This window comes from Chaetodon auriga, chromosome 18 (genome assembly GCF_051107435.1).
Source record: "Chaetodon auriga isolate fChaAug3 chromosome 18, fChaAug3.hap1, whole genome shotgun sequence".
Taxonomy (NCBI): Eukaryota; Metazoa; Chordata; class Actinopteri; order Chaetodontiformes; family Chaetodontidae; genus Chaetodon; species Chaetodon auriga.
In genome coordinates, this window is record NC_135091.1 from 7,516,159 (window position 1) to 7,542,303 (window position 26,145).

Below are 26,145 nucleotides of genomic sequence, written 5' to 3' on the forward strand. Positions count from 1 at the left end.
TGGTCCACAAAACCTCACACTGTCCAACCAGTAATGATGGTTAGAAGTAAATCTGACATGAGTAAGTTGTGGCGTTGTCACGCTGCAATTACATAAATCCATAAATACGGCATTTCACAACTCATCTCCGCGGTGTGAAGAAGCGGACGCTGGCTGGAGGCTGTGGCTGAGCTGCAGTGGAAGTCTGGTGAGGCCGCTCACTGTGAATGTGTGGCTGACGGAGCAGCCGGCGGCCTGACGGGACTTACATAAGAGGCCCTTGGGCATTCCAAAGGCAACAAGCACGGGGCTCTACCCAGCATTCCTCAGTGCTGCCGGCCTGCTCTCCATTCGCTCTCTGTCCCTGTTCATGTGGACAGAGCAGCTCTCTGTTTGTGCTCTTTGTTAAAGTCATGTGTTCTTTGCACCTTTACTGCGGCCTCATTGTGTGCAAGCAGCAAAGTGGGTCTGCATGCATCCACTGCTGACATGTAAGTTTCATGTAGCCCCCACTTGGGCCTCTCATGTATTAGCAACCCTGTCTCCTACAAGCTAATTCACACCAGCATATACTATATATTCTCCTAATGAGGAAATTGTCAATGCAGTGCTCTGAACTCTTTGTCTCAGCTAACTGAGCTAACTAGCTAACAGTAGCTAGTAGCTACAACGGTAGTTAGCTGCGGCAGAGTATTGTGAGCAGTTGTTAGCAGTTACTCTGCTGATATACTTCGACAGGCGGCCAATTCTTACGCATTTTGTTTGGTTAAAGTTAGGGAAAGATCATGGTCTTGGTTTTAAAAAAGGCTGTCGTTTACCCAATAGCAGCCGGTTAGCTTAGCTTAATACAAAGACTGGAAACAGGGTGAAACAGCTAGCCAGGCTCTGCTCTTAGCAGTTATTACTGTTTTTTTTTTTACAACAGGTTTAAACAAATAAGATATAACAGTTAGTGAGCTTTAGAGATGCTGTTAGGAAGAAGGCGTTGCTTTTAAACAAAACCAGGCTAGCCTTTTCCCCTTGTTTCGAGCCTTTGTGCTAAATTAAGCTAACTTCCGCATGACTATAGCAATGTACAGACACAGACACCGCCGTAAAGCAATTGATTATAAATCCCAAAATGTACCAAAAGTATTCCTTTAAAGACTCTCCTAACTATCTGCACAAACTTCCCAAACCGAAAATAACAATGTGTGCAATGGAAAAAGCGTCATGTCAGATTTGTTCTGACAGTTGGAAGGGCAGAAAAACCCCATAACAATAAAGGACCACGTGACTGACAGTGTGGGATATTTTAAGTCCTGTAACCAGCCTTACTGTGTGTATCCGTGTGTGTGTGTGTGTGTGTGTGTGTGTGTGTGTGTGTGTGTTCGCACCAGGCCATCTGTGTCCCTGGCTTTGTCTCTGGGATTTACAAACGGGGTGAGCAGGACATGAGGTTGAGTACTGGGGAGGAGAGGGGGGGATGGACAGTGGACTTGAGGGTGAGAGGTCACTCGGCGGCTAAATGGCTTCACCTTTGCCAATGTGGCGTTTGTGGGTGCGTAAGCTAAAACTCTGGAGTCATTCAACAGAGGGGAGAGCAGGACACAATACCCCAAAAGCATCCTGATGACACGTGAAACTTCGCCTCAGTATGTGTTTCTCACGTGACATTTAACATGATTAGCCACGTTAGCTGTTTCCCTCTGTTTCCAGTCTTTGTGCTAAGCTAAGCTACTTGGCTGCTGGCTTTAGCTTCATACTTATTGTTCAAACAATAGAGAGATATCAGACTTCTCAGCTAACACTTGGGAAGAAAGCACATAAGTTCCCAAAATATAAAGCAGATACTATAAGAGAGTATTTTTTACCAGCTGGACATGAAGGCCACACAACATTCTTTATCATTGTGTAATATTTACTTGCGCTGGGAAACTTATTGATATGGTTTCTTCTCCTTTGTCCAGTGCATTGCCAAGTTTGGTGATGTCAGTTTTTTTATAAATAGGTTGAGCATTCTTCCTCACTTCTTAAGACAAACGAATCAATTAAAAATCCACTGGATTATTTAAAAAAAGATCAGTATTAGGTGATGTTATATAGATGAAGTGGAAGTTTTTTTTCACAAGTCAGGAATGTTTTGTCACCAAAAATTAGTTTTGACAGAAATTAGCACAACTATCTGCTCACATGAACATTACATTACAATAAAATGATTGAAATAAACATAGTGCACTGTAGGCCACAGTGATTCCAGACACTGTTAGTCCTGTTAGAAAAAACAAAACAAAACGGGATTGAAACTGACAGTGAAAGTGACTGCCATCAGTGACCTCTGTGCTTTGTTTAGAGAGAAAGAGTCCACTGTGTCATATAGTCCCATTTACAGACCACAGGCTGGGCTTTCACTGCTGCTGGGGCCAATTCACTCCCAATACAATCAGGTCAGGAGCTGAAGTATCTGCCTAAACTTTCAGCCAAACAGTTCCTCTGCTGAGGACCTGATATGTTGAGAACCAGAAATAAACTGACCTGAATCTTTCCATGTGAAACCTCAACAACAACAACAACAACAACAACACATGCAAATGTTTGTTTTGGTTTCTTGTGATTGCTTAAATGAATGCAGTATCAAATATTTGGTTTCTGAAGGATTTCACTTGCTATATTTCGACAGATGCGAGAGAGCTCGCTGGTCTGACAGGCTTTCTTTCATTGAGACAAATACAGAAATACTAAATACTGACACGTGGGCCAAAATAGCAGAACTTTGTCCTTTTAAGATTTCATTTGATGTCTAAAGGAATACTGAACAGCCTGATTTTGTGTGCGTCAGTCAGTGTGTAGGCTGCAAAGATGAAGCCATGATTCAGATTCTCAGGGATTTAAATGAGGTGATGCTTATAGCTTGTTTCGCTTCCTTTGTTCAGCTCTTTCTGGAGGGCACTTTTATTCACATCATTAAATTTGGGGCTTTTTACTACTTCACAGCAACTGCACTGAAACTGGACCAAAACTTTTTGTTTCTTTTCGTACTTTTTCGGTGTGGCTTTAACAACCAGTGGGTGCCATCATCAGGTCAAAATTTGCCCAATACTTTGGTTTATGACAAAATATTTGGAAACCTAATAAGTCTCAGTTGTACTTTTTATTTGGCACCAATTAGCAAATATTGCTAAACTAAGATGGTGAACACGGTAAACACTGTCATTGAAAGCATGTTAGCTTTTAGCTCAAAACACCACTTTGTCTAAAGATGCTAAATAAATAAACTTGCCTCACTTCACACCTGTATGAATATTTCTTATTAGTTAGCTCAATCAGGATTTTGTGTTTTTAAACAAGTGCTAATTTCAAGCTATTCTATGCAAATTGTGTGTTTTTGCATTGAATTTCCCACTCATCGCAAAACACAGATACAGACAATATGAAATTTAAACAGCGTTCTTGAGACTCACTTAAAAACAATCTGCAAGATTTTCATACATGCAACAACAAAAAACTTTTATTACATTTATAGAGAAAGCAAAAAGTAGTAAAAAGTATTACTCAGCATTTCAGTTGTTTTTAAGTGACTTTTTTTTAATCTACACTTCTCATTCATTGAAGAGTTCTTAAAACACTTGTATCATACATACAATCTATTTATCACATACATGTACTGAACTAACTTTTTTTTTTGCTGTACTCCCCACATTTCTTATCAGCACTGATGCACCACTCATACAAGGGAAATCTGAGGCAGGAGTAGATTAAGAGTGTGAAACTTGGGGATCTAAACTTGTGGTTCGCAGAGGTCTGAGACTCACTTCAGAATCTCCCAGGAGTTTCCTACAGGACCGTCCTCTCCCACACTCCTCTCAGAAACCTTTAATCTGACCACATGGCAGGTTTGTACCCACAAAAGACCCGGCCGTCTTAGAGAGAGATTAGGAGCACTGGAATGTTAACCGGCTCTCTGGTGATGATGATAATGATGATCAGCAGGGGAAGAAGCCCTACATCCTTTACATGGGTGGAATAGAAACGCCACATTGGAACATTAATCCATTGTAAATCCACTACGTCATAAATCTTTATTGAAGTAAAAACAGTTGGTTTGATGCACCAAAATGTGCCTGTAGGCATTAAAGCACCAACCCCTAAAACCTGATGTTGACAGAAGCTTTTCACGGGATGAAAGTGAGCATCTCCAGTGTTTGGATTTCAATGTTTTCAGATCACACTCTCTGGTTCAGATGGAGAAAATGATCAAAAACTCTCTGACATTTCGGGAAATACACTGATTTGCTCCCTTGCTGATAGTTACACGAGGCACCGCCACGAGCCTGAACCCCATATCATGATCTTCCAGAGCAGATGGAGTTTGCTCATTTGACATGGAGATAGCTCGGCCGTAATCATGTGACCTGTGAAGTGTGGAACTTTGCGTAAGAAGATAGGAGGTATAAGGCAAGTAGGTCTGATAAGATAAACTTTACTGTTCGCGCTCAGTGAAAGGGATGTGTCAGTGAAAAAAGAAGACGAAGGTACTACAAACTGTACGCAAAGATAGGAGCCATAATGCAGACTCAGAGAGACGAAATTATACAGGATTTAGGTTTTAATAAGAAATTGTTCATTTCCGGATGACTTTCCTTGAAGGAGGACACTTTCTTCTCTGTGTCTGAGGTGAGTGTTTGAAGGACCTCAACTCATGAGGGCGGTAATCCTAAAATACAGGCTGATATCATCAATGTTTCATGATCCCATGCCATGTTTAATGTAAAATATTAATCTGAAAGAAGGTAAGGATGTAAAATGAATTATAAATGCTGATAAATGTAGTGTTGAGCATGGAAAATCCACTTTAAGTAGTGGTTTAAAATTAGAAAATTACCCAGAAGAGATATATTCAGCGAATGTACGAGTACATCAAACTGTACATAAGTACAGTAAGTCATTAAGCGGAGGAAGTGTGTGTATTTCTGTGTGTACACACTGATGTTTTTGTTTCCACTATGTGTGATAAAAACCATGTGACAAATTAAACCTTGTGTATTCTCTCTCTGTAAACGAAGATGTTGGGGAAAAGACTTTAGGTTAATGTTTCACTCGCTGCACTCGCCAACCTCTCAGACTTTGATCATGCAGCCATGATAGGTTGAACCAGCAATAATTAATTCAGCACTGATAAAAGAATGCTAACAGCACCAGGAAAAGAGAAGATCGTCACCAAACGTGCTCACTCTTTCCACCATTATGCAATCTGCATACAGAGAAGATAAATGGCACCTTTCAACAGACGCTATCTGCGACTTGAGCGCAGGGTGTGAGGAGTCTGCAGCAGCGCACCACAATGCAGGGAGACACAGGAAAGTTCAGTATCCTCAGTATTGTTAAATGTATTCCTTTGATTGATTGGTTGTTACCTTTAAACTGTCCTGCTTCTTCATGCATGGAATCCTATCATCAGCTATAAATCTGACTCTGATTTTGTGTCTTTTTGATTGTAATTTAAAAAAAACTGTTTTGCATGCTCTACAGACATTAATAAGATGCTCTGCCAAAGCCCCACATCGCAGCTTGTTTGCACATGATTTATAAATAAAGTTATGTCACTATGAATAAAAATGCTCAATGTATTCACAGACTAATAGATTGTTCAGTATTTCCTCGACGATGTGTATAATCCATGCACTTAGTTACGCTCCACCACTGCTCTTCTAGCTGAATAATGACCATTACCCATAAAAAAAAAAGGTTTTAATTAAGGGATTTTAATGGGATTGTAAGGGTATGGTTGATAAATCAAATCATGGATTGTAATATATTAAACCACCAGGCTGAAAAATGGTGTTTTGCAGCCTTTTCAGTTTCCGCCTGTTTCAGCTTTGAGAACAGCCAGCATCAGCGTTGATGCTCTGTGTCTTTATTTTATTTTTTAATGGGTTTAACTTTTGCCTTTTAAGTACTCCACCATATATTAATAACACAGTGAATCTGCAAATTAAAGGGGAAATCATGTTCCCCTTCAGTCGTACTTAGTTTGTCATTAAAGAGCATTGAGGTGTTCAGTTAAGTAAGTTAAGATGAAAACGTTTATTTAAATTTAGTCCAGATATCCACTCATGGTCCCCAGAAGATGAATCCTACTGAGTTTTAGGTGATTCCCTGTCTTCTCATCTCGCGCCACCATGAGGTCGTCATTTGTTTTTTTAATTAAATGTCTCAGCAAGGAAGGGTTGCCATTCAATAAACACTTCACAGACAAAAGACAAATGACTTCCCTGATAAACAAGATAATTTTTCCTGTTAAATATGATCACTGCGGTGCATTTTATCTGACGTAGTGCTGTTAATTTCTGATGGAACACAGTGTGTTTGCAGCTCGTTTTCTCTCTCCTGATATCCTCCACCTCCAGCTCACATAATTTTATGCTTCACATTTATCTCTGGAAACAAACACCCAGTCAAATGTTGCTGTTATACAAACCTCATCCTTCCCCACGGCAACACACACACACACACACACACACACACACACACACACACACACACACACACACACACACACGTCATCGCAAGGATGTGTGTAATAACTGCCAAGAGGAATTCTGTGAAAACAGCAGTCTCATTGCTGCAAGTGCGCTCCCTCCTAACCAGCACAGCACACAACTGACTTGTTTGCTTTTGATATGCTCCCTCCTACACACACACACACACACACACACACACACACACACACACATCTGCCTGGTGAAATATAATGAAATAAAAGCATCTCTCACACTCATTTTCTGTCTCTCTGCTCTCTGTGTAGCCTGTTCAGGTTGCCATCATATAATTAGGCCAAATTCGATGGTGATTTTGGTTATTTTAGTCACATGAGCTTGGCATGAAAGTTTACACAGACATTCATGATCCCTAGAGCATGAATCCTGCTAACTCTGGTGATTAAAGTGGAAACAGTCGTGTTACCATTGGCACCGCTGTTGCAGCTCAGGACACACTGCATTCGTTTCTGAATTTACATGATGAAATGATCAACAGAGAGAGGAAAGATGAAGAAGTTCACTGAGGAGGTGTAGTTTGAGCACTGCTTCCCGCAAACCAGGAACTAGAGCAGAGTTGGTGTCAGGGTGGAGGAAGGAGTAGAGGAAAACATCAAGAGACAAACTGTGAGCTCATTTATTCATTTAGTCTGTAATGGAGACATGAAAGCATTGTGCAATCAACAGATTCTCCATTATGATTCATTAATGCAAAAAAAATGTCCAACTATTGGATCAGAATGAATTTTAATAACTTTGGCAATCTTAGTGCTAATAGTGCTAATTAGCGAATGTTAACATGCTAACACACTGAAACTAAGATGGTGAACAATATAAACACCATGTTAATGTTGTCGCTGACAGTATGTTAGCATGCTGAAGTTAGCATTTAGCTCAGAGTGCTGCTGTGCCTCCATACAGCCTCGTAAATAGGGCAGGTTGTAGCTTAAAATAGTGGGACTGGCTAGTAACATGACTATTGAATAAAGCCAGTTTTGCTAACTGTCGTCATAGATGTATATTGTCCCAGACCGGAGAGGCTACGCAGACGTTGAAGCTGATGTTGCTCCAATACAGCCTTCATTGATCTGTCTGTTCTCCCGCTGATGAGGAGGTGTACAACTCAGACAACTCAGAACCAGTAAAATCAGCTCCTGTATTATTTGCCTTGCTGCAGGCCTAGCTTTGGTCACATGGCTCTCTTAGCCCGTCATGACTGCAAGTTGGACAACCTGAACAAATGCTGACGGCAAAGACAGCTACATGTTCACAAGAGGGTCAGCCATCCCCCCCCCCCCCACCCCCGCTGCCATCTGCTGCTGTGTTTACATTGAAAACAATGGTGGCGTTGGCTGCAGCATTTCACTGTCTGCAAGCACCTTCTAGAATCTACTGAGTTGTATGTGACCCACTAAAAACTTATTCAAGGAGGATACTTCTATCAAACCAGGGTGGTGCCTTGCGTCCTGCCTCATGCCTGATGCGTGTTCCCATCAGCTTGTATTGGATTGTCTTATCACATGTTCGATAAAATAGAACAACCGTAATCTAAAAAGTTGCTTATTAACCTAATCTTTGTTTTTAACCCTGAGATTAAAACAACAAGCAGCTTCCTGGCCTGAAAAGTGAAGCCAATGTGGAAGTGCCAAAAACTGCAGTTCTTCAAATGGCCGCTTGAGGCTGTCTCCAAAAGCGAGTCAATCCCCATAGACCCCAACATTAAAATGCCCAACTTTACAACAGAAATGAACAGCCAGGTACTTTTGGTTCACTTTGAGTGAGAGTTAGCCGCTAGGTTCAGCAACCAGGCCATCTCAGCTCCACCCATGCTCAGACACTGGTGACAAGGGCTATTCAGAAACCTGTGGGTTTTCATACAGTGTGTGACCTAATTGTGATGTCAAATTTTTAATTCCTTTGTGATCTGCGATTTATGAAGATACCAATATCAATTTTTGCCTGTTGTTCTGCTGACACAGCTGCAGCTGTGACTTGAATTCGAATCATTTTCTGTATTCATTCCTGACATCGATCAAGTAAATTGATCTCATACTGTATGAGTGTATTGTTCAGTCCAGATTAAGAAATGAAAGTAGCCCATTTGTTGCCACTCAATCCAACTTCTCATTTTCACCAAAGAGAACATGCACTCTGCAGGCTGAGAGGTTGCAAAGCTGAAGTGTGAAGTGTCTGCTACTGCTACTGCCACACCCATCTGGCTGAAATACAGAGTTTTGAGGTGGTCCCACTGAAGTACAGCACACCGAACATTCAATGCATCTTTATTGTTACTTGTCAATTGTACAAGATTGAAAGAGTGTAAAAGTCTTTGGTTTAGGCTCCTTGACATTGCAATAGTGGCAACAATAAAACTCACAATAAGGGCAATAAGAAAGGCTTAAAAGTACAATAAAGTAGTCCACCATCAGCTCCTTGGTCTTGTTGACATTTGTAACCTGACGTGCTTGTAAGCAGTTTGACACAGAAACTGAGTATTGTATTAAATGTGGGTGACTGAAAGTGAAAGTATTTCACCCTTTTATAAGGAAGGAAACGGATTTCACACATTTGTTAGGTCTCAGAAATACACAGAATGAATGTTTTCTTGAGACTATAAACCTTGAATTAAAAATATTTACGGAGAACATGCTTTGTAAATTCTTTATGATCGTTCGTGCTGAAGGTGATTCTAGCTGGGTCACAGTGGATGTCGGTGTGTGATCTCTCCCTGGATTATCCATGAAACCCGGTTTCATTCCACAAATATGCAACACAGTACACTCTGATATCACTGAAACAACTTAATAAAAGAAAGAAGTGAGTTCAGTTCTAATAAAAAGGTTTTGATCGGTATACCCTGAAATCTTGGCAGCCATCATCTCGGAAAGGTTTATTCTACCTATTAAAGCAACTGCCCCCGTTTGCCTGTCTCTGTGGGTGTGGTCTCCACGCTCCTGGCTCCACACCTGCAGCGCATCAGCCTCATTAGCTGTGAGCCAATCAGCTCCTTTCTTTTTCCCCTGTTTCATCGCCTCATTCCCCACAGCTGAGCCTCTACACCACATCTCCTGCTTAGCTTAGTGTGTATTTTAGCTCAGTTCTGAATTTGAGCTGTTTGCTCAGGTTGACTGCTCCTGTCTCGGTTTGTGTTACTGCCTACCGTCTCCTGCTGAGCGTGTCTTTAGATCCTTAAGAAAACTTGGACATATCGACAGGTGTTTGCCCTCCTTGCTCTGATGCCTGTTTACAACAAAAAGAGAGAGCAAGCTCTTTTTTTAAAGAGGTCTTAAGGTCATAATGTTATCTCAGGAATGAAGGGACAAACTCCACTGCAGATGAGTCAAGCTCTCAGCACTGTGTACAGTGTTATCGAAGACACACAGACTTTCAATACAGACTAAATCAATTAGCCAATAATTTGGCAATTCCCCGGATTAACAGAAAACGTTCTGCACAGAAAGTGAATTCCAGTTTGCGCTGAGGAATTTTTTTCTTTCATTTCATTACATTTCCAGCCATCTGGCCTCGCAATATGGCCATGTAACAGGCAGAGAATCAGGCCTCAGGGTGTCTGTGCCAAACTCACTGATCTGACTGAAAGCTGGCGTGCTGATTTCCACTCGGTCGGGTGAGAACTGGAATAAGTTTTATATAATGCGTTTTTATAAAGTAAGTCATCACTCTTCCTCTTTCTGTGTTTTTGAATATGCTGTTCCTTAAAGCTGCTCTGTTCAAGTCCTTTAAATTCAAGAATTGAAAGAAATAAGTAGGCTATGTTTTATTTGACAATGACAAACCCACAGAGACTTATCACCACACTCTGCAGTTCCCCTTAGCTGTATGAAGCATTGTAACACATTTCAGCCCATTGCTTTGGTATCGCTTCTCTCCTAAAAGTCATGTCCGGCTTCAGCAGGAAGCTGTTTTTAGCTAAAAAGCCCTGATAAACCCAAAACGGCAGACAGACACAGTTTGCCAAAAGCTGATTAATACAGTGGAGCATTTAGCTGCTAAAGAGCCAGATACCTCCATCGGGAGTTGGTGGCCACAAACAGAACAGGAAATGACAAAAAAAAAAATAATTCTTTGTGTCTGCTCGTTTTCTGTGGCAACTGTTTGCTAACAAGTTCACCACATCAACTTCAAAGTGCTGATATGTTGTGTTTATGCTTGTTGTGCTGCAATCGGTGCATTCAGGATTTACTTTCTTGCTTAGAGTTTGACGAGATACAACTCTGATACTTGCATGTTAAGGTGCCGGGTATTAGCTTGGGCACTAGCCTCTATCTTAGCATAATGGAAACGGGGAAACAGCTGGCGTAGCTCCGTCCAAAGATGCCAGAATCTGTCTTCTAGCACCTCTAAATCTTACTAATTAACGATATGTCGTATCTCTTTGTTTAAATGTACACACACATAAATGTAACAACAACAAATTTGTGGTTTTAGAGAAACGTTAGCAGTGCTATTTCTTAGAAAATGTGCTTCACAGTGCTGGGCGAATGATACTGTTCGTAAAAATAGCTTCACTACATTACTCTTCAGTAGTGTGCTTTAGAAGTGTATTTTTGTACTTTGGAGAGAGTCGGGCTAGCTGCAGTTTAGCCACTATTTTTATGTTAGGCTAAGCTAATCACCTCCCTGATCTAGCTTTGTGTTTAACACACAAACATGAGGCAAGTATTGGTCTTCTCAACAAACTTTCGGCTAGACAGCAAAAAATGTCCCATAGGCTAAATGTCATATGGGAGTAACAGCGATCTGTTCTGCAATTGTATGAGTGCTTTGATTGTCCAAAATAAATACTCGCTCATCATAATCGTAGGTGTCTTTCCTTTCTCTACCGTCCCGTATGAATTTCCCAAAATGCCAAACTGTTCCTTAAATGGATAATTCCATGCAGGGATCTTTGGTAGTAAAACATATCATGGGTAGATTAATAGATTTAAGAGGTATAATTCACCTTGAACCTGTAAATGCTAACCCTTCGGGCCATTATGAGGTGTTATTCACAGTTTCTTTATCTCTGCTAATCCAGCAGCTCAGACCGTGATGAGCTATGAGAGTATTCAGCTCCCAGTGCCGATTCACTGACCTTAGTACGCAGTCCACAGAGGCTTTTCTAGTGAAATAGGACGCTGGACAAAGGCCAACGAAAAAGGAGATGTCAGCAAATCAGGTTTTTTTTTCACTGCACTCATGTGATCTGCCCTGAACTTCCTTCCCTATGGTCACACCAGAGGGTGGTGAGGAGATTTTCAGTTCCAGTCAGAAGCTAAAGAACATGTCTGTTATTTCATGGCTTTAGGATTACATGATGACCTTTGAGCAAGAGAATTTCCTAGTGGCTGTTTATTGAGACAGATAAAGAAGGAGCTGGATACATGAAATTAGAAGAAACCACTTTTATAAGAGAGTTACTGGGCAGTGAGTGAAATATCATGATCGCAACAGCTTTATACATTGATATGAAGCTGTTAATACCCTCGGGTGTCTGTGGCCTATATCATAATCCTTCTGTTTAATTTTCAGTCCCTCTGTTTCCAGGAAGTGCCCCTCATCTGCTCGCACTTGTCCAGCTTTTTCCTTTTAATGTCTCCACAAAACATGGTAAAGCGTGCAAGAAGTACTCAGATCCTTTACTCAAGCAAAAGTAGCAATACCACAGCATTACAAGTGAAAAATCCTGCATTATAAGGAAAGATATGCTTAAAATATCAAAGGAAGTCATAATACAGAATGACTAATTTCAATGTCATCCTTGTTTTTATTTTATATATTTTATGTTTCTACGTATGTTTAACCTGCTGCTGCAACAAAAGAAAAAAAGTCTACGTCTACGTCTATGTTATGCCAATATTATTATTTTAGATTTGTGCATTTACAAGTAAGCAGCATTTTAATGTTTTACAGAGCTTTCCTTTTTCATTAATTGATCAGATTTTACGAAAAAGTGTAAAAGTGCAGTATTTTACTCTGAAGTGTTGTGGGGTAGATGGACGAACTCAAGTAAAATACCACATTAGTGTACATAAGTACGCTGCTTGAGTACATATGCTTGGGGTCAGGATTTCGAAAGGTCATGAGTGCAAATAAGCAAACAGGCAAATTTAAAGTAGTTCAACATTTTTGGAAATATGATTATTCATTTCCAGAAAAACTTTGATCTGTGTTTTGTCCCCCGGGAAGTCACTAACCTGATGCCCCAGACGGTTTGCTCTGCAGAACCAACTGGGGCGTCATCTATGGAAACTGTTCACCTTCTACCAAACTGTTCCTTTAACATATTCAGGCTGCGTCCTTCTGGACCCCTGGACATTTCAAAGCATCACACAACAGAGAAAAATGTCCACTCTCGACTGTTTCAGTGAATCAGAGCTTTAACGTCAGTCGTGTTTTTGTGCTCGGCTCGTCATGTGACTGTTGCTCAGATCACTTCAGTGTGGAGTGCACAAAGCCTGATAGATGCGTATGGGGGCCTCTAACCCGTCTGACAACCAAACAAAGCCCACATTCAGCGAGTCTGTGTATGTCCACAGCACTTCACTGCTGGTTTCTCCACTGGAAGAGCCAAAAGGCCAGATTGTCTTTTAATGTGCTGCACAATGACTTTACTTACTTACTTTTCTGCAAATATTTATCAACTAACTTAGCCATCAGGTATTCTTCTGAACCCCTTTGGTAAGGAATGTGTACATGAGCATGGATTAATATTTGTTCAGGAGGTGTGGCGGCGTGTTGTTTGTTTGAGCTAACCTTTCAGGTTTTTCATCTCAAGAATGTGAGTTATGAGTTCCCAAAACGAAGAAGGTTCTCCACCCAAAACTGTATAACGGGACCTACACCACTTGTGATGATCATTATCCAAACAAGCCGAGATGTTATGAAGCCTTTTAGGAGCTATGGTGACAATCTGCCCTCTAGTGGTGTGTTTGAGTACTGACAAAATCCTGGCGATGAGGTTACCGGCACAAAAATCATAAAATGAGACCAGATTCCAATCATCTACTCTTTTATCATTAAAGCAGTATTTTGTACAAATACTGAAGCTGTGAGAAGGTTATTTGTGCAGCACCCTTCAAAAAGTAAAAGCAATTAAAAGGAATAAAATGAGATGAACGAAATATGATAAAACAATATGAAATACAAATGAACATAAAAAGATCGGAAACACGGTTTCAGTGCAGTGAGTAGTTCCCTTAAAGTCAATTAAGGAACTGAAAGAGAAATGAACGAGAAATGAATCAAATCTGAATGAGCACAAACTGACGTCGGCAGCTCAGTTTGACCCAGAAGTGAAAGGTCCATGTGGAATGATAATAAAATCATTACAGGCTGTGGCTACATGCAGAATGACAGCGTTTTCAGACTTGGCTTGGCGCAGAAGGATCAGGTAGATTACCAGAATTTAGCTGAACTTGAAACAATAGCACAACAATGGAAAAAGAGAAGTGGTATCAGTCTTCCACACTTTATGATCCTCTATGATGTAATGTGTCAGGAGCTGACCCTGATATAGAAAACATCATCATCTCCACGAGGTGATCAGCGCGTGTCAGATATAGACTGTGAGTCATTGTGACTCAGAGGGAAGCACGGATTGATCACAGGAGCCTGAACAACAACAACAACACTAATGCTGGAGTGAACAACAGTCGACGTCATGCCCTTGTGATGTGATTGGGTTCAGTTTGGTTTAGTTAGTTCACTTTTCCACAAGCTACAACAGGGCACAACCCTAGTTTTGAGCATGAAGTTACTCAGTCTCTGTAAGAAGGCACATTATTAAACAAGTGAAACGCTCTGATTGGTGTGAAAACCCTCTGCTTTCCCACCTTTTCTCGTGTAACATAAAACAATGAATTCACCTGTTTGCACAACATGTTTAGACATCAGTGGATTTTTCCAGGAATGACAAATGCTGGCCCCAGTGCAGCGAGCTCCAGCCGTCGGGTCGTGACCCTGGTGTGTTCCACATGAGACGATATGAGGAGGGGGTCTAAGAGCTCACAGGACACACAGATGTGTCACCGTCGGAGCCCTCCTCCGAACCCGGAGGTTCACATGGAGTTGATGGAGGGAATCACTTTAGGGGATTAACACGGTCATCTGTTTGGATTACAGGGAGAGCTTACCTGCCCATCTGTCACCTTCAGGCTGAGGTGAACGCGCCGCCTTTACATGTCGGAGGCCTCATCCTCGCTCGCGCCATGGTTATTTAATTATTCAGATTAAAAAGATGACACGTGGCCCTGAACAGGAGCAGTGTCGGGACTGCTGTGCTGCTGCTCCCTCTGAGTGCATCTTTGCTCCCTGCCAAAGGGAGCACATGTAGTTCATGCATGTAAACACAAACACAGACTGGACGTCTGGCTCTGAGACGAGGAAGGTCAGGGATGGAAATGAAGAGCGAACCCACCAGAAATAACCCCAGATTTCTTTCTGACGTGAGCCAAGACAACAGATAAACAACTCTGGACTGATCAGTGCCTCTTTCTAATTAGACGTACGTCACAAAAGGTTAATGAGGAGTAACGATATCTTAGTCGTTCATGAATTTAATCTCCTTCCCAGAAAGTACAAGCTCCATCTGAAAGGTCTCACACTGCATACATAGAGGACATACAGTGGCTGCATGAGGCGACCCGGTAACCTATAAAATGTCCTTATTAATGGATTATTACTGCTAAGATATTTAAACAGCAACTTTTAGATCCTTTTCAAAGGATGTAGTTTTTGAAGACTATTGGAAACCAGCATCAATGAAAAGAATGATTTTTTTAACATTTATGCATCAAACTCTGAAGTAAAACATTTCATTATTATTATCATTGTATTTTCAGTACAGTTTGTACACGTTCATTTTATTTTTATTCTTCTTTCGGTTGTTTATTGGAGTAGGATAAAGTGAAGTGCTCTTTAGAAATCGCCCTGGTTTTCTGTTGACACTCTTTGTTTCTGCTCTGACTGAACAGAGTTCATAGTTCAGCCAGCATTTTATTTGGCAGTGTAACACTGAGGAGGAGGACGGAGGAGGAGGATGATGGTGGTGCTGTGGTGGAGGTGTGACGGGGATTTTAAGGTTACACTGACTATGTGCAGAAGGAAACCGTCTGAGGTTAGCTGCTCACACCCACACACGCGGAATAAACCAACAAACCTTGATATCCTCCTACACATCGACTGCACATTCAATCTGGACTCTTTACCTCGCTGCTCCTCCATCATCTGCACTGCATCATCAACATTTCCTCCTGCAATTAGCACGCTTTCAACCCTCCTGTAATTCATGCATGATTGTTCCGGCCCGGTGAGACTCATTATCCGTGGGAAGTTAACTCACACCGGCTGACCCCTTGCAGATGCTGCACCACTCGTCACCATGCTGTGCACGGAGAGCCCACATTACACTAACCCTGTCCCCTTTGATATATCTCCCTCTTTCCATCTCGCTGCTCAGCCCACTGTGTCCTCTTTATCTGCCTCTTCATCGCTCTCTAGCTCCCTTTCAGCTGATGGAGCTTATTGTGGACAAATAGGCTTAGGAGCATCACTATGGCAACGGCGAATCGTAAAAAGCTACATAAGCACTTCATCAGGGGCCGTGATCCAATGGCTCCCGCTGGAGATGGTGCCCCAACCTCCGGCAACAAGTGAAGGCAGGCCAGAGAGGCTCCTGGGGAGGGAGGAGGGGAGAGAGAGGTGGAGATAATACTGTGGGACTGAGAGAGGACGGAGGAGCAGAGAGAGAGAATCCATTTCTCCTCTCTCTGCTTCTCATTCAGCCACACTTCTCTCCTCAGCATCACGTCCGATCTCTGAGGACTTTTCTACTTCTGCTTTTCACTGATTTAGTTTCTTGTTGCGTACAAGAAAAAATAAAGAAGGAGAAGGAGAAGAAGAAGAAGAAGAAGAAGAAGAAGAAGAAGAAGAAGAAGAGGAAGAGGAAGAAGAAGAGGTAAGGAAAGGCTTCTTTTATTAACTGCTCATGTTTAATTCTGCTTTGGAGTGGTCAGTGGTCGTGGCCTGTGATGTCCCAGCACATTCAGCACTTGCATGTGTTAAAAATGTTGGTTGTAACAGTGAGCAGCAGGGGTGTACTTGGGTTAAGAAAGTTCAAGCCATCCAGCAGAAATGTATTTTTTTTGTTATTCATGGCCAATACGTCGATTTTGGATGTCCAAAAAGCTGGTGAACATGACAGCAGCAATGCAGCAATGAATGGATCCACAGAAAATTAATCAGCAACTAATCTGATAATCAATTAAATCATTTTTGAAGCAAGAATGCCCCAAATCTGATATTTACAGTTTCTCAAATGTGAGAATTGGCCTTGTTATATTATAAATTGAATATTTTGGGGTTTTGGACTGTTGGTCAGACTAAACAAGACACGTGAGGACATCAACACTGGCTCGTATTTAGTGTTTTCTGATGTTTTATAGATGAAAATGTGGAGAAAATGATTATTAATCAGTAATTAAAGTGACAAGTTGCCTTGTTCTTTTAGATAATATCCATAGAAACAATATAACACGTAGACTAACAGCACAGTCACTCCTCTAACTGGCACTGTAATTAAAGACTGTCTTGGCTGGATGAGTTTGACTCCATTTTGAAGAGCTGGTCCAGAGGTAAGAGCAGGGCTGCGACTAATCTCACTCTGTGGCTTTATTTCCTCTGCACATGTTCATAATCTGACCTCCAGAAGCAAAACCAGCAACGCTACACTGCAGCAGAGTAGAATAAAGCATGCAGAGCAGCTGGAGGGGGACCTCAGCACCTGAACACATTAGAACAAGAGAGGACAGTTCTGAAACTAAAAGAGAGCCTAATAAAAGAGGACAGTGACACAGCATGAAGAGATTACCTACAACATGTGCACTGCTGTTAAAAAACCACCAGTCTAAGCTTTATAAAACTGTGCCTCTGAGGAGATCACACTTAGGGCTGCAACTAATGGTTGTTTTCATCAGGGATTAATCTGAGGATTATTAATTTGATTAACTGATTAATCGATGCCCGGTGGAACTTCCCAAAGTGAGCAGCAGTCTAAAACCCAAAGATATTCTGAACCTCCTCATTGTTGGACAATATGTGATGGTTTTCACTGTTTTTTGCTTGAAAAATGGAAAGGAAACAATGAATTGTTTATCAAAGTAGCTGCACCGACTAATCGATTAATCATTTCAGCTGTATGAATGTTAATTGTTTCGCATTTATAGCTGAAAACTGACTTGAGGATTATTTGAACATCAGAACTGTTGCGGATTAATTTTCTCTCGATCGACCTCAATCTTCCGATCAGTGCTGTAAGGACCTCATGGTGACCGTGGAAGGAAAACCTTTTACTTTGAATTAACGACTCACAATGCCTTCATCAGCCTCCTCTGTTAGATTTCTGGGCTTTCATCACAAAAAGCAATGCAAACAAAGGACTGACTATTGAGCTGAATTGAATACAGCATCTGTGCGAGCGGATATGACACCTGTGGAACAAAAGAGCCAGAGGGTGAGGAGATGGGGGGATGGGGGGGTCTTTTGGGAATATGTCCAGATGTGGAAACAGCATGCGGTGGAACAGACTTCAGAGGATGTGGCATTATGAATAATGTCAAATTATGCAAACGGCACATGTTTTAAATAGGGAATAAAGTGTCAAAAATGAAAAGGAAATAAGCTCCTTCATTTTCATCTGACAGCCTTGACAATTATTCAATCAGTTAAATGTTCGATAGCGTGCTGCAACTATTATTTGCTTTGTTTTATTGGTCTCACATCTCAAGATCTGCAGAGCACAAAGATTTCAATTACTGCACAGCCTTTCCAAGACACCTCATTATGAATTCATTACTTTTAATAAAAGCAGCAAATCTAATCTGCAGGCAGTGTGCATGCTCCTCGTATTCTCCAGACACACACAGTCTTGTAAAAATCCAATTAAACTGAGAAAACATCTGAAATTATCAGGTCACATCTACTCATTTCAGTGTGATGCCTACCTGTGATTACCCTTCACTCATCAGGGGCTGTGAAGAAGGACAAGGCCATGGCCTCCTGGTTCAACTGGAATGAGCCGTATTACCAGAGCCCCCGGCGGGACCCGGCCGACGTGGTCACCGACACCCTGATGGTGGAGTTCAGCTGGCAGCTGAAGGAGGCGGAGAGGCAGCAGAGAGAACGGGAGAACGAGTACAGACGGCTCAAAACCGGCGTGGACTACAGCTGGCTGGCCAGCACGCCTCGCTCCTCCTTCAGCATCACCACCGGGGAGAAGCTGGGCCTGGAGGACCTCTGCTCCAAGGTGCCGCCGCCCTGCTGCGGCATGGTCATAATCAAGTAAGGAGACACAAAGACTGATCCTGTAGCCGGACGAATATTACAGGAACCGGAGAGTAAAGTGAGAAAGTAGTTAAGAACATTTACTTAAATGCAGTTTAAAGGACCAGTTTGCCAGATTTAAGGCAGCGGTGTGTAGGATTGAGTGACATCTAGTGGTGAGGTCGCAGATTGCATGATTATTATATTGCACTGCTGCCAATAGATCCCCTTAAATCCCACACACAGAACTTGCACTTTACTTGAGTTTTTGAATTGTATGCTACTATACTTTTGCTTCATTACATTTCAGAATGAAACACACATTATTTTTTACCTCACTTTATTTATTTTACAGCTACAATTGATTTTCAATTTAAGATTTCGCACTTTACATAATCTAGACTAGGAAACAAGAGCCATGCTAACATTAGCAGCTCTGTGAAGCTTTACCTGTTACCTTATCTAGTTCAACAGGGGTAGCAGTCACAGCAGTGCTTCAAGTTAAATGCGGACATCAGTATGCTAACAAGGATACAATATGGATGTACTACTATTATTATTGTTATTATTATTATGATATTTAGCATTCATGGATGGCATAGCACACACAGATGGCACACAATGACAATGCTAAAATGCTAATGTTCAGCAGGTATAATGCGGGTGCTTGTGCTAGTCCTGCATGTATAATGTTCTTTAAAGGTAAATACAACATAGATATTGAATAAACAACATTATTAGATTGCTTTTCAAGAGACTCGTCCTCAGTTCCACTGAGCCCTTTAAAGTCCATGAAAATCTGCTGTGATTTCACCACGTGTTGCTGCCACACAAACGCTAAGCGTCGTCTCTGGCAGGGACTGGGAGAGGTTTGGTCAGGGACACTGATCAGCTGTCGCCCCACACATGACTCTGTAATTCGTTGGTGTCTCTGTCCTTTAATCTGCGGCAGAGACATCCTTGAGCTTGTTTGAGCATCTGTTCGCAGAGACCTGCTGAGGCCTCAGGTGTCTTGTTAGAGTTTGACAGTTTTTGGGAAGCAGTTTGACTGGTGTTAATGTGCGTGAGCAGTGAGGTGCTAAATGCTAAGTGGAAGTCACACACACAAACACACACACACACACACACACACACACACACACACAACAACTGGAGCATGTTTGTAAAATTTTAATTAGCTGCAGAGGAGGAGGCCTCAGTTGTCAGATTGGTTGTGAGGAGTAATTATCGCTTTCTCTGAAACAGAAGTACATCTGTTCTTTCCCAAATGCCAGCCTGTCCTTAAAATTCTTTATTTTTATTCTCTAATCAACCTCCACAAAGTGACTGCTGCTCCACCCGTGTCCACAGAAAAGGATAATAAAAATTCCACTTTTATCAATAAAATTTGAATCAATGGTCCCAGTGATGGATTTGTTTAAAGGGTTTATGTAATTACACTATAATAAATATGACTGTGGCACTGAATGTGATCCAAAGAACATAATTTCTCCTAAGAGCAAACAGTGTGTGTGTGTGTGTGTGTGTGTGTGTGTGTGTGTGTGTGTGTGTGTCTACGCAGAGGGAAGCAGGCCAATCATCAGTTAACTGGAAGCACTTACTGGGAAGCACGTTCCCAAATAGATGTCTATTTAAAGGCTTGTCAAAGCCTCAGCTCCTCTTGTTAGGAGGAGGAGGACTAATTGGGGGGTTGGCTGGTCACACAGGTGGGGGCACTGGTGACTGTGATCATGTTGATTCTCTTTTTTGCTCAAAGGTCAGACATCTGCATGGATCCATACTGTCACAAGCATTGACGCGTTGCTTCTTTAATTGTCACATTTTCACTTTATTTCTGTGCTTTAATCGTCTGTGTCTAAAGATGGGGGTGTGGAGTCTGAGCTTTTCAGCCCACTCCTCCTCTTGAGGCTACATTGGCTGCTCCTAGCGTGACACACCCAAATCTTATCAGCAGTCAAGTTGCATTGTGGGTAATTTAGGCATCAGGACCAGGAAGAACAATCCGTAGAATAAAAATGCAATATCTGGTTCAGCAATCATTTTTATCTTTTTTCCACTAAACCGTCCATCATGAGTTCGACAATATTGTGGCAGAGCACAACCAACCACATGGTCTGATGCCTCATGTCTCATCAGCTGACTGCCTGTGTTTTGTTCTGCACAGGTTCAGGGAGGCTATACAGGCCAATGAGCCCGAGGCGCAGGAGGTGTCCGGCCTGTTTCGCTCCGTCCTCCTGGAGTTTCTGGACCAGGTGAAGGAGGAGCAGGAAGCCCAGCGGCTCACCCGCCAGTGGAACAACAAACGTGCCATGAGCATGTCCCTCATGAACTTCAGGTCCCGCATCAAGATCAACCCGTTTGGAAGCACGGTGGGCCTGACGTCCGCCGTGGCCGAAGGGGCGGGGTTGAGTGACCTAAAAACCGTGTCAGAGGATGTGGAGAGAGGGATGGAGGGGGAGAGGTTGCAGAGGGTGTGGAGCATGCCCGACTTCAGATACAAAGGAGCCAACAGCAGTAAGGTTGTCTGATTCGGGGCGTTCATGAAACAGTGGTGTTGGGACGTTTCAGTGGCACTGATGCTGAACTCTTGGACCCTCGGCTGCAGTAGGTCCACCAGGCGAGGAAGGATGAATCCCATAAACCTCCTCTTCCTTTCAGCATAAAACCAATCAGCATTTGAGCTATTTCCTGCTTTATCTTCACACCTGCAAGAGCAACTTCAGATGTTTTTTTCTCAGATTTTCTGTATCGTTACAGCCCTTTTTCGGGACTTGAAACAGTTTCAAGTATTGCCTCTTGATGCATCTTGTATTTTGTAGACATTGGCATCTAAACACTGAGGGCTATTTGCTGTAGCCGGTTAAGAATATTTATGTAAATTAAAGGCTCTCTCGACTCCTAAATGTTACAGGAATTAAAGAAGTATTTTGGTGTTGTTATGTCACACAACACAAAATGGCTGCAGAGGTAAATGATCTTTGATGGAGGAATGTTTTGCATGAGATTTACATATAAATGTTACTCATTTAGCTACAAGACAAATGATCAGTAATAGCCAATGCTCATGTAATGTCACTCAGAGGGTGAGTCATACTCTCCCTCACCAGACGGCTCTGTTTTCTCCCAACAGCACACAAGGACTCAGCACAATAATTCATCCAAGGTTAGCAAACTGAGCGCTTTCCTTCTGCTCTTTGTCTGCGAGAAGGCATCGGGGAAAAAAAAGAGTCACAGAGAGATGTTGCCAGATTTCAAAGTAAAATCTTTCCAGCAGTTTATTACTGTTTCTTTTCTGTTTGTCACACAGCAAAATTCAACAGTACACAACAGGTTTACTCCATCATGTAATGCTTTCAACTGGACTGATACTAGGGGATTAACAGTGATTGTATTTTATATGTCAATTTAATAAAAGACTGATGCTGAAGAAATATTCATGACAGAGTTTGGGGGAGTGAATGTAATGAATAGGACATACAGTTATCGTCAAACAACACAGAATCGATTCTCATTATTTAAAAGAAAATGTACACATTAGAAACTGTATCAGGGCACGCTGATAACACTGTGGTTTCCACAGCCAACATTTACTGTGGAAACATGAATCCTAAATGTAGTAGGGCTGACATGAATAGCAGGTTAACGGGAACACTACCAATTTAGTCTGTTTACAAGTTTTGGGGTGGAGAACTGCATATGTGAAAGAAGTTGTACAAAGCCTTTTGTGGCCTAAGAGGGATTTGTATGAAATCTGATCAATTGTGTCAAGTGACGTCACTGTCGACAGGGTCAAAAACAAAATAAACAAATTTGAAGGAGTGGACCTCGAGAGAAGTGAGTTAATCAGACCTGTGTAGGCCACTCCTCGAGGCTAACGGCTTGAGGCTACATTAGCCGTGAGTAGCATAAAAGACCAGAATCTCCAGCTGAATTGTTGGCGGTTGAGTTGCATTGTGGGTAATGTAAGTGCCTGGCTTGAACAAGGAAGAAAAATGTGAAATAATAATAATAAAAAAAAAAAAAAAAAAAAAAGACAACATCACTGGTCCAGCTGGGGTTCTCCTTTAAAGGGGTGACCATATGTTCAAACCACAAGCAAAGTTAAAAAGCCGGTCACTGGCAATTAACCCACATTTAATGCTCTGACTGAGGCTGTCTAATTACAGTTTTCACCTTCACTTGATCTAATTGGCCACAGATAATTTTGGATGACACTGCTCAACATAAACACTTCTTATACAACAAAGCTACCAGGCTAAGCTGAAGAACTCGCCGCCCCGGCAGCACTATGGACGAATCTCACTCTGTTGCACGAGATGCTGGTCCTTCGCTCTATCTGGCTCGGTGCTTCCCCTGTGTATCGATGCAAGCCGTATTCACCATCCCTTTCTCAGAGAAGCCTTCATTTTTGTTCTCCTGGAAAGCCGAGTTGTTGTTTCCTGAGTTCTGCTGACGTGTCCGAGCCTGAGCACCACTGTTGGCGTCCAGAGTGTCATCACAGGGTAGAGTTCAAGAATTCAAGAAGTTCTGCTCTATTTTTATCCCGCTGTAACACAAAAAAAAAAAAGCACATGTAAGCCAAGTAAATAATCCATTCACAAACTACAAAAGCACACTTGGTTGCTTACTTGACACCAAAATAGTGATATTACCTGTTTGTCTGTCTTTGACTTCTTTACTTTCATCTTTATCTTCTTCCCTGAAATCATGCTGTACTTGCCTTTTTTGCGGTCCTTCAAGTACTGAAAGGAAAACAAATGCAAGTTTGAGGGGCAAGAATACAAAAAAATAAAATGAAGTTGACTGAAGAGATCATAAAAAGGATTTGGAAGTTATCGCTTTCTGTTTGATTTATTTTTACACAGCGCCACAACTTTTTGTGAACTGTAGAATAATATGCAAAATGCATTTTTTTCTACATATGTATTTTTGGTAAGAAAAGAAATTTTTGCCTCATGGGCCTTTAATTGGCAGTTACCTTGGAGATCTGTACAGGTCCCGAGTTTTCTCCTCCTCCTTTTGCTTTCTTGTCTTTTTTACGTTTATGTCTCTTTTCTTTCTTCCCTTTCTGCAAAAATAATTTGGACTTTCACTGAGTGACTTATAAAATAGTTGAGCTCCTTCAAACTGAAAAAACATGAGATAAAATGCACAAGATTACTTTTTTGTGTTGTTTCTCCTTTTTCCTTTTCTTAGACTGCTTTCTGGATTTACTCCGGGAGTCTAAAAAAACAACACAATGAATCAATTCATGAATATCTGTTCTGTTATGGTGATAAAAATATGTTATGGTGATTTAAAAAGCACTTTGTAGAGAAAATCATAAAAAGCAACTGAGCATGTAAAAATGTGTTAAAAATGCATTTTATGAGAAATTTAACTGAGCACAGAAAAGATTCCCAGATGTTAAACATTCACTCACCGCTGCTGCTGCTTGAACTACTCCGACTGCGGCTGGATGAGCGTGATGAACCTGATGAAGAGGACGATGATGAGGATGAAGATGATGAAGATGACGACGATGAACTGGAAGAGGATGATGAGGAAGATCTACTACGGCTGCGTTTCCGCTTCTTTTTTTCTCGTCCTGAATAAACAGAAGCACAAAGGCAAGCCTTCTAACGAAATTGCAAAGAATGTGACACTTGGTTTTTATTAAGAGCAGGAAATCAGCACCAGCCATCAGAACTTCTTCTAAACCCAACTGACTAGTAAAATCGTAAAAATGCCTGAAGGGTTTGGAGATGAAATACCACTGCGACCTGATGCAATGATGATATTATTCACTTCTTTAGGATACTATTAGTTGCAATCCAAGTAACAACTATGCTCCCTTGGTTCCACTAAATAAATATAAAAACACAACTTTGAAATAAATATGAAATGAATAAAACCCTCACAAGAGAGAAAAGAAAAACAGAAACACCAATATACAGTCCGTTCACAAATTAATTAGCCAGCAGCACAAGTTGTGGACTAGCTTTAAACTAGCTTTTCTGGTTATTTTTATGTATTCAGATTAAGTAAAGGGGTAAGAAAAAACATTCAACAACAATTAGGGGAGATGGCATTAGTGATGACCAGACCAGATATTTATGAATCAAAAATTTCAGTTTGTTGTCACCAGTGTAAATACAATAACAATATGAATTATATTGTTCTTGCATTTTCATCAAGAGGCCACTAAAAGGTATTTTTTTGCTCAAGGCTGACATTAGAAGTGACTGATGTGCTGGCAAAGAAAAGCAACAACTTCTCATTTGAGAAGCTGGAAGTAGTTTCAGCTCTGCCAGCATTTAAGGCTTGAATGTGGTTTACAGTGTAGAATTATCTGATGTGCTGTCTGAGAACAGAAACAATGCTTGAAACGGAGGTGACAATGAGAACAGCAGCGATAAAACAGTGGACGAGTTTATCCATGAGTCAAATGTTTGCTGTGACGCTGAGTTAGCGTGTGTCCGCTTTACAAGCAGCCTTACCTCTGCTCCTTGACCTCCTCCTCTCATCTGTTCTGGAGCTGGTGCTGGACACCCTGGACTCCGCTTTCGTTGACTATGAACAAAGAGAAATATTTTTACCAAATGCTTTTGTGTGTGGCTGCGTCTTGGATGAGACAGGAAACAGTTTATTAAGATCTGATTCTCCAGGAAGAAAGCTAATAACACACAGCAAAGATGCACCTAACTTCTATAAACACATAAGCAAACGCCTTTAATCGTGGCTTTGTTTAGAAACTTCTGGTTAAAGAAAAGAAAAATACTGACGCGTTTACTGTTTACTGTCCTTTATCTGGTGCTTAACGTTACCAGGGCTACGTTATCTAAGCTAAAGCTAAAATGCGCTTTAAGGTGTCAAATAATCTAATGCTAATAAAAGAAGACATTCTGTACTCACCATGGCGACAGCAGAATCCAGCTAATATATCAGATACTGTGGCACAACAACTGCTAAAACCAGGTCAAAATATATATCGTAAATTAGCATTAGCTAAAGACTCTTGCCAGACATTTTGTATCCCATGATGCACCTCTGCTACTTACGTTCAATAGAACGGAGAGAAAACGGCCGGTAGATATCACAGCGCTACCCACTGCCGAATGACGGAAGTAACATACTGTTGCGCGTAAGGTGTAAACACTACGTTTTCAAACAGGTAAGTTAGGTAAATCACACGAAATTCGTGTAATTTCGGCTTAGCTGCCTATAAAGTAACCACAAACCACTCTGAAAAGTTGGAGAAGTTTCTTCACTTTCTCCAATATAGTGTTAAGGAAGAACGTTAGAGGTGGCAGACTATTAACGTTACGTATACCTAGCTAAAAATTAAAGC

The 26,145-nt window shown here is 41.4% G+C and overlaps 2 protein-coding genes across 2 annotated transcripts; one reads left to right on the plus strand and one right to left on the minus strand.

Moving 5' to 3' along the window:
* The first annotated feature begins 16,023 nt into the window (after positions 1–16,023).
* Positions 16,024–22,852, plus strand: rd3 (retinal degeneration 3, GUCY2D regulator). The gene is made up of 3 exons (XM_076755757.1): positions 16,024–16,452; positions 18,521–18,833; positions 20,980–22,852. Exons 2-3 carry the CDS (start codon positions 18,544–18,546, stop codon positions 21,341–21,343), a joined length of 654 nt encoding a protein of 217 aa, XP_076611872.1. The 5' UTR covers positions 16,024–16,452; positions 18,521–18,543; the 3' UTR covers positions 21,344–22,852.
* Positions 22,061–25,862, minus strand: LOC143335996 (uncharacterized). Its single transcript, XM_076755758.1, has 7 exons — positions 25,710–25,862; positions 25,295–25,367; positions 24,238–24,402; positions 23,977–24,038; positions 23,794–23,883; positions 23,468–23,557; positions 22,061–23,361 (listed from the first exon to the last, which is right to left on the minus strand). The coding sequence occupies exons 1-7, from the start codon at positions 25,710–25,712 to the stop codon at positions 23,311–23,313; spliced, it is 534 nt and encodes a 177-aa protein (XP_076611873.1). The 5' UTR covers positions 25,713–25,862; the 3' UTR covers positions 22,061–23,310.
* Positions 25,863–26,145: the final 283 nt, after the last annotated feature.